Genomic DNA, 8,679 nt, shown 5'->3' with positions numbered 1-8,679 from the left:
GCTTCAAAAACAAAAAGAAAACAACAAAAAGAACAAAAATAGCAGATAATCCATCTTAACTAAAACAATCAAATAGCAAATATCCCAAGTCTACCCAATGAGTGGGTGCTTGATAAAGTACAAACCAACAGCAAATCAAAATAAAACAAATGAAGCAAAAGAATTGAGAGCCAACAGGGACTTTAGCTCTCAGACATGGGCTGCCTCCCATGAAGCACTTAGTTTATAGTTGCTAGTTCGACTTTTCCAATTCTTCAACCGAATTTGCTAGATCCACCGTAGTGGCATCACCATCAATATTTTCCCCTTCAAAGTAATGCTTGAGAAGATGACCGTTTACTTTAAAAGTGCGGTCATCTTCTGACTTCAGCTCAACTGCACCATAGGGAAAAACATTAGAAATAACAAATGGTCCAGACCATCGAGATTTTAACTTACCTGGGAACAACTTCAAGCGAGAGTTGTATAATAGGACTTTCTGACCAGGCAAAAACTCTCGCTTTAGGATGTTCCTATCATGCCATCGCTTGGCTCGCTCCTTGTATATCCTAGCATTTTCATATGCTTCCTCTCTCATCTCAGCCATCTGATTCAATTGGAGCAATCTCTTTTCACCTGCAGCTTGTAAATCAAAGTTAAGGTATTTTATGGCCCAATATGCTTTGTGCTCAAGCTCTACTGGTAGGTGACATGATTTACCATAAACAATCTTGTATGGGGACATTCCTATGGGGGTTTTGAAAGCTGTCCTGTAAGCCCACAATGCATCATCAAGTTTTAAAGACCAATCTTTCCTAGATGCATTGACTGTTTTCTCTAAGATACGCTTTATTTCCCTATTGGACACCTCAACCTGTCCACAAGTCTGTGGATGATAAGGGGTGGCAATTTTATGAGTAACTCCATATTTTGATAATAATTTTTCAAATTGCCGATTGCAAAAATGTGATCCCCCATCACTTATAATGGCTCTAGGTACCCCAAATCTTGAAAAGATGTTCTTTTTCAAAAATCTGATTACAACTCTGGCATCATTACTTTGTAGAGCAACTGCTTCTACCCATTTTGAAACATAATCAACAGCCACAAGAATATATTTATTTGAAAAAGAAGAGGGAAAAGGACCCATAAAGTCTATTCCCCACACATCAAAAAGCTCAATTACAAGAATGCTATTTTGTGGTACTTCATGTCTCCTAGAAATATTGCCAGTTCTTTGGCATGGAGCACAAGACATAATGTAATTCCTGCAATCATGAAATACTCTAGGCCAATAAAATCCACAAGATAAGATCTTAGTTGCAGTTCTTTCCACACCAAAGTGGCCTCCTGCTTCCTTAGAATGACAGTGTTGTATTATGCTAAGTTGTTCAGTTTCAGGCACACAGCGTCTAATTACTTGGTCAGCACAATATTTAAACAGATATGGTTCATCCCAAAAATAGTATTTCACATCATGCAAAAATTTCTTTTTCTGTTGAGATGACAAACCATATGGTGTGATGTTGCTAACCATGTAATTGACTATATCAGCATACCAAGGTAATCCTTGGATTTCTGCTACATGCAATTGTTCATCAGGGAACTTTTCATTAATGGGTGAATCTAAACAATCAGATTCCAAACGGGATAAGTGATCAGCCACTACATTTTCAGTTCCCTTTGTGTCTCTAATTTCCAGGTCAAATTCTTGTAGCAGTAGAATCCAACGAATTAGCCTAGGTTTAGCATCAGCTTTGGCAAACAAATATTTCAGGGCAGCATGGTCTGTGTATACTATGATCTTAGAACCTATCAGATAAGGCCGAAACTTGTCACATGCAAATATGACTGCTAAAAGCTCCTTTTCAGTTGTGGCATAGTTCTTTTGGGCCTCATTTAAAGTTCTACTAGCATAGTATATTGCATGAAATACCTTACCTCTCCTTTGCCCAAGTACTGCTCCTACAGCATAGTCGCTGGCATCACACATCAGCTCAAACGGAAGCTCCCAATTAGGTGCAACGATCACTGGTGCAGAAGTGAGTTTCTCCTTCAATAAATTGAATGCCTGCAAACAATTGTCATTAAAAACAAAAGCAGAATCTTTTTCAAGTAAATTACAAAGAGGTCTAGAGATTTTAGAAAAGTCCTTGATAAATCTCCTGTAGAAGCCAGCATGTCCTAAGAAGCTCCTTACTCCTTTTGTTGAAGTGGGTGGTGGCAACTTCTCTATTATCTCCACTTTTGCTCGATCAACTTCAATCCCTTTCTTTGACACCTTGTGACCTAAGACTATACCCTCTCTTACCATAAAATGACATTTCTCCCAGTTCAGAAGCAGATTAGTCTCCTTACATCTTTTAAGCACACAGCCTAAATTTGTCAGACAAGATTCAAATGACTTCCCAAAAACAGAGAAATCATCCATAAATATTTCAATAAAATTCTCTAACATGTCAGAAAATATAGACATCATGCACCTCTGGAAAGTGGCAGGTGCATTACAGAGACCGAAAGGCATTCTCCTAAAGGCAAAAGTGCCATAAGGACAAGTAAATGTGGTTTTCTCCTGGTCCTCGGGTGCTATATGAATCTGATTGTAACCAGAATAACCATCTAGAAAACAATAATAATCATGCCCTGCAAGTTTTTCTAGCATCTGATCAATGAAGGGGAGGGGTAAATGGTCTTTACGGGTAGCATCATTTAGTTTCCTGTAATCTATACAAACTCTCCACCCAGTCACAGTACGAGTCGGGATTAATTTATTGACCTCATTTTTAACCACAGTCATACCACCCTTTTTGGGCACTACTTGAACAGGACTAACCCATTTACTATCTGAGATAGGATAGATAATACCTGCATCCAACAGTTTAAGCACTTCTTTCTTCACTACCTCTTTGAGAGTTGGGTTAAGTCGCCTCTGTGGTTGCACTATGGGTTTGCACTCAGCTTCCAACATTATCCTGTGAGTGCAAATCAAAGGGCTGATCCCTTTGATATCTGCAATAGTCCATCCTATTGCCTCCTTGTGCTCTCTCAGCACGCTTAGGAGCTGTTGCTCCTGATCACCTGTCAAGGAAGAAGAGATAATTATTGGCAAAGTATCATCTATTCCAAGATAGGCATATTTTAAATGGCTAGGCAATGGTTTAAGTTCTAGCACCGGGGACTGTGTCAAAGATGATACTGGTTTTGTCGCACTAGTGCCCAGCTCCTCATAGTAGCGAGCCTTGATTTCTGATACCTTCTCCACAGATTCTTCCTCATGCTCATCATCATCACTCCAATCGTCCAGATCCCTAAGGACTGATTCCATTGTATCCACACCTGCTTTCTCCTCCACAGACTCAGAGATAAGCTCATCAATAATATCAATGGTGTAACATGATTTGCCATCATCAAATTTCTTTATGGCGTCATAAACATTAAAAGTTATTTGTTCATTCATAACTCTTAAAGTGAGCTTACCTTGTTCCACATCTATTAATGCTTTACCTGTCGCAAGGAACGGTCTGCCAAGGATCATGGGCACCTCTCTGTCCTCCTCCATCTCCAAGACTATGAAGTCGACTGGAAATATAAATTTGTCTACCTTCACCAGGACATTCTCAACAATACCCTTTGGATATTTGATACTCCTGTCAGCAAGTTGCAAGGTAACATGAGTTTTCTTGCATTCTCCAAGTCCAAGTTTCCTGAAAATAGACAGAGGCATTAAATTTATACTTGCACCTGAATCGATAAGAACGTTCTCAAAATGAAAATTCCCTATAGTACAAGGAACAGTGAAACTCCCCTGATCTCTTTGTTTGCGTGGTAAGTTAGGCAAGTCCTTTTGGAGAATCATAGAACACTCTCCTGTAAGCATCACAGGCTCACTCCCATCAAACTTCCTCTTTTTAGTGAGCAGATCCTTCATGAATCTAGCATATGAAGGCATCTGCTGGAGTGCTTCTGCAAATGGAATGTTGATTTGCAGCTTTTTAAAAACATCTAGGAATTTAGCAAATTGGGCGTCCAACTGTTGTTGCTTCAATCTTCTTGGAAAAGGGACAGGAGGAACATACGGTTTCACCCCTAGTGACTTCTGCCTTGGTTCCTCCACCTTTTGCTTACCTTTGTCTTTCTCCGGACTCTCCTCCTGAGTTTGAGCTTTTCTATTGACTATTTCCAATTCCTTGCCACTCCTCAGCATTATAGCATTGACACCCTTGGGGTTCTCTTCAGTGTTGCTGGGTAAAGACCCTGATGGTCTATTACTCAATTGCTGAGAAATCTGACTAATCTGACCCTCTAGGTTTCGAATAGTGGCTTGTTGATTCTGTAGCATGGTGTCAGTCTTTTGCATATAGCTCAACATGAGCTCTTCCATTCTCGACTGACTTTGCTGAGGTGGAGCATTCTGAGCAGGGCCTTGCTTTTGGAATCCAGGTGGCGGTTTAAGTGCATTATTCTCATTCCTCCATGAGAAATTAGGATGATTACGCCACCCGGGATTGTAAGTGTTCGAATAAGGCCCTTGATTACTCCGTTGGAAGTTGTTGACAAAGTTCACTTGCTCTCCATTGGGTGAAGCCGAGGGATTTCCAGACATGCATTCAAGAGTCGAATGTGGTCCTGAACACAACTCACAAAAAGCAACCTGATTAGTATTAAAAGAATGTGCTGAGGTGAGTTTACTTACCTGGGTAGTGAGAGCTGAAATCTGGGTTGTCAAATTAGCAATAGTGTCCATGTCATTGACTGATGCCACTCTTGATTTACTTCTTTCATTCTGCCAATTATGTGCACTGGAGGCCATCTCTTCTATCAAAGCACTTGCTTCATCATAATTCTTACCCATCAGTGCGCCTCCTGCTGCAGCATCTACTAGAGACCTCAATGTATCATCCAGGCTAAGATAGAAGACCTCAATTAGGAGATTATCTGGCAATCCGTGATGTGGGCACTTTCTGATTGCCTCCTTGAATCTCTCCCATGCCTCATAAAGTGATTCACCATTGAACTTGGTGAAGTTAGTGATTTCGTTCCTCAATCTTGCAGTCCTAGCTGGTGGGAAAAATCTCCTGAGAAACTTAGATGAAAGGTCGGCCCAGGTGGTGATGGACTCTTGTGGCAGTGAATTGAACCAGGCTCTCGCTTTATCCCTAAGCGAGAAAGGAAAAAGCTGTAATCTAATAACATCATCAGTGACATTATTCATCTTTACCGTGTTACAGTATTGGAGGAATCCTGCAATATGCTCATCAGGACTCTCGTTGGGATATCCTCCAAACTGATTTGATTGAACCATCTGGATGAGTGCTGGCTTCAGTTCAAAGTTATTAGCTGGAATAGTGGGCCTTCTGATCGCAGAACCCATAATAGTAGGTACTGCATAGTCTCGAAGTGCTCTGGCAGCACCCTGTATTTGGCGGTTGATGTCATCATCTGCCATCTCAACTACCTGCAATTCTTCCCTTCTTCTGTTCTCTCTTCTCAACCGATGCAAGGTGCGCTCTATCTCAGGATCTAATGGTAGAAGTTCAGCACTTCTACTCCTGCGCATAGAATACCTGCAAAGAGAACAAGAAATAAACACACAGTAAAGTGCGCCTAAATTAACAATAGAACTAAAGGTGGTCTAATATTAAGTTAATCCCCGGCAACGGCGCCAAAAACTTGATCCCTTTGCAAATATATATAAAAATAAGCTCAAATTCTACCAGCAAGTGTACTGGGTCAGATCAAGTAATATAGTGATGAATAGAGTGTCGATCCCACAAGGATTAATTAAGTACTAAACCTATATTAGATTCTATTATTATCTAAGCAATCAAATTAAGAGAATTAATTAATTAACTACTAATCAACCTAAATCGTCACAAAGAGCAGAAAGAGAATTGTACGAAAATATATCAATTGAAAGTGGGAAAAACAGAATCCACCCTAGTTTCACTAATCAGATTGCCATCATGTTATATAGACTGATAGCTATGTGATTATTCAAGTGAGTTTATCAAGCCTTTAAAATTAAAGTCTTAAACCTCTAATTAATCAATCAGCTCCCGCATCTCTAATTAATAGTGGACTCTAAATTATAATCATACACCTTCCAGTGCTATGATTGTCTAATGCCCTAAATTAATTATCCCTAATGTCTTAGCGAATAACTAACTAGAAACATTGCATTAATCCCTGGATAATCTCTAATTAAACTAATTAACGCAGCTATCGCATTTAACTAATTAGTCTAATCAAGAATTCCTAACAAACACTATATCAACTCCCGTATCAATAGTGTTTCTAACAATTATAACCAATTAAGAATTAAAATTGAAATTATAGGAATTGCAATCATGAATCATCAACACATCTATTAATCCTATAACATGGCGACAATCATCATATTAGCTACCTAGGGTTTCATCATATTCCCACAAAAGAAGCTTAGAATATCATGGAATTGAAAACACAATTATAATTCCAAGGAGTCATTGCAATAGAATTCATATTCAACAGTAAACTCAAGATATTGAATCCTAAAACAAAAACCCAACAATTCCTTTAAGAAATTATCTCTTCCACAATTCTTCGCTTCAAATCAATTGATCCAGGTGACGGCTCCAGACAAGACCCTCTCCAAAAACTCTCTAGGTTAAAAGAATGGTGAAAGATGGCTCCCCCCCTAGGGTTTCCTAATCTTGTTATGAGGAGTATTTATATCCACAACAAAAAAAAGATTTCTGAAAGATATATGCTGGCTCCAAATTGCGCAAAACTCCTCAATATTGCTCGTAATTCCATCTAAGTCCTCAAAGACCTACAATATCAAATTACACATAATTAAGCACCGACTTCTTATAATTTCTATAAAATTAATAATAATTTAACATGAATTGCACAATAAAATATGAGTATAATATGCCCTTATCAAATACCAAAAAGAAAAGAGGAAAAGAAAGATTCAGAAAACCTTATTTCTTGTCCTAAGAACCTGACTCAAAAGAGAAAAGAATACGAACAAAAAAAAGATAGAGTCGAGCCTTTGTTTTGTCTTTAGGGTGGGCAAACGTTTGGATAACTTAAATCTGTTGCCTACGTGTTAGCTCAACTTAGTTATGGAAGATATGGAACTAAAAATTATATGATTAATTGGTTGATAACATACACAAGTTTTCCAATGTGACTGGCGAAAGAAATGTGGGATACCTGCTTTAACAAACGGGTAGTCATCAAGTGTCATCACCCCGATATCGCGAGCGTATTTTAATGATTTCTTGAGATCACAATAACATGTAAGATTTCTTATCATGAAAATATCAGATAACTTGTTACGGGTCTTGTCAAAATAAGTTCATCCTAATAAGTATATCGTGACAAAATGACGTTTGGTTACAATATCATACAACTTATGGTGATAAACTTATTTTCGAGATAAAAACGTTATATAATGTATGTTACAATAGATGAAGTATATAGGTTAGTTATTATGGGAATATTTGATTTGTAGCGCTCACACAACATTGAAGATATGTGTGTATATATATATATACATATTAAGTGTATTATAAGAATTTATTTAGTGTAATTTAAAATTCTTATAACAATATAAATATTAAGTATGTATATGCATGCATATTGAGTATGTATATATATATATATGTTAGTAATCATGAGAATACTTGGTTTGCGGCGCTCACACAATATTAAAGATATGTCTCTACATATATATATATATATGTATTAGGATCAATGATGAGTTCAAGGAATTGAGATTTCATGACATATATGTCGAGCTCGGAAAGGCGATTGGGAGTAGAATCATATTGTTTTATTGGTTGACTTTGGTTCTGAGATGGAGGGGTTGGGACAAGATTGAAGTTGAAGCCATACTGGATACTATATAATAGTTGGGGGACAAAATGCTTTGAACAAGGGGAAAGAAAGGGGAATGATGGTATATAAAACACCATTTAGTCCTCTAACTGTTGTGTATTATCCAGTATGGCTTCGGCTTCAATCTTCTCCCAACTTACTCCATTGCAGAACCAAAACCAACCAGTTAAACAATATGCTTTCCCTCCCAATTGTCTTTTCGAGCTCGAGCACTATATATGTCATGAAATCTCAATTCGTTGAACTCATCAGTAACCCTAATACCAACGATCAAGGGCTACCGAAGAACACCTTGAATCAGCCCCTCCTCGTCATCTCTATCCAAAAATTGCCAACCCTGAGTTTTATATCTCGAGGCATCCCGTAACAAAGATTTATAATTGTCAAGGGCAATCCATTTTACGAATTCAATTACATGCAAATGCAGCTGGACTTTCAATTATCGACTGGGTTAAGGCAAGGGACTATAACCAAGAGTGCAAAAGGGAAGCGCCCGTGCAGGTGTGGGCAATCAAATCGGGACAACAGACAATGAATCTACCTATTGTATATGAATAGATGAGCACCCTCAAATTTGAAAAAGAAAAAGAGAACGAGAGAGAATGAACCTACTAACCTATACTCGATCTATTCGGTTGGCCTAAAACCAAAAAGAAAAGAGGAAGAGAGAGATTCAGAAAATCCAATTTCCTGTCCTAAGAACCTAACTCTAAAGGGAAAAGAAGACCAGACAAAAAAAGATAGAATCGAGACTTTGTTTTGTCTTTAGGGTGGGCAAACGTTTGGATAATTCTCAAATCTACTGCCCACTTG

General features: G+C 38.2%; 1 protein-coding gene and 1 non-coding gene across 2 annotated transcripts; one reads left to right on the top strand and one right to left on the bottom strand.

Annotated features, from left to right (window-relative positions):
* Positions 1-232: 232 nt before the first annotated feature.
* On the bottom strand, positions 233-5,536 carry LOC116206453. The gene is made up of 3 exons (XM_031539337.1): positions 1,921-5,536; positions 439-615; positions 233-375 (listed from the first exon to the last, which is right to left on the bottom strand). The coding sequence occupies exons 1-3, from the start codon at positions 5,534-5,536 to the stop codon at positions 233-235; spliced, it is 3,936 nt and encodes a 1,311-aa protein (XP_031395197.1).
* On the top strand, positions 4,920-5,026 carry LOC116193376. The gene has a single exon (XR_004154285.1). It is a non-coding gene; the product is annotated as a small nucleolar RNA R71 (small nucleolar RNA).
* Positions 5,537-8,679: the final 3,143 nt, after the last annotated feature.

The sequence above is a fragment of the Punica granatum genome, chromosome 1 (assembly GCF_007655135.1).
Source record: "Punica granatum isolate Tunisia-2019 chromosome 1, ASM765513v2, whole genome shotgun sequence".
In the NCBI taxonomy this organism is placed as follows: Eukaryota; Viridiplantae; Streptophyta; class Magnoliopsida; order Myrtales; family Lythraceae; genus Punica; species Punica granatum.
The sequence above is the reverse complement of the archived record's forward strand: the minus strand, read 5'-3'. Positions and strand labels throughout refer to the sequence as shown.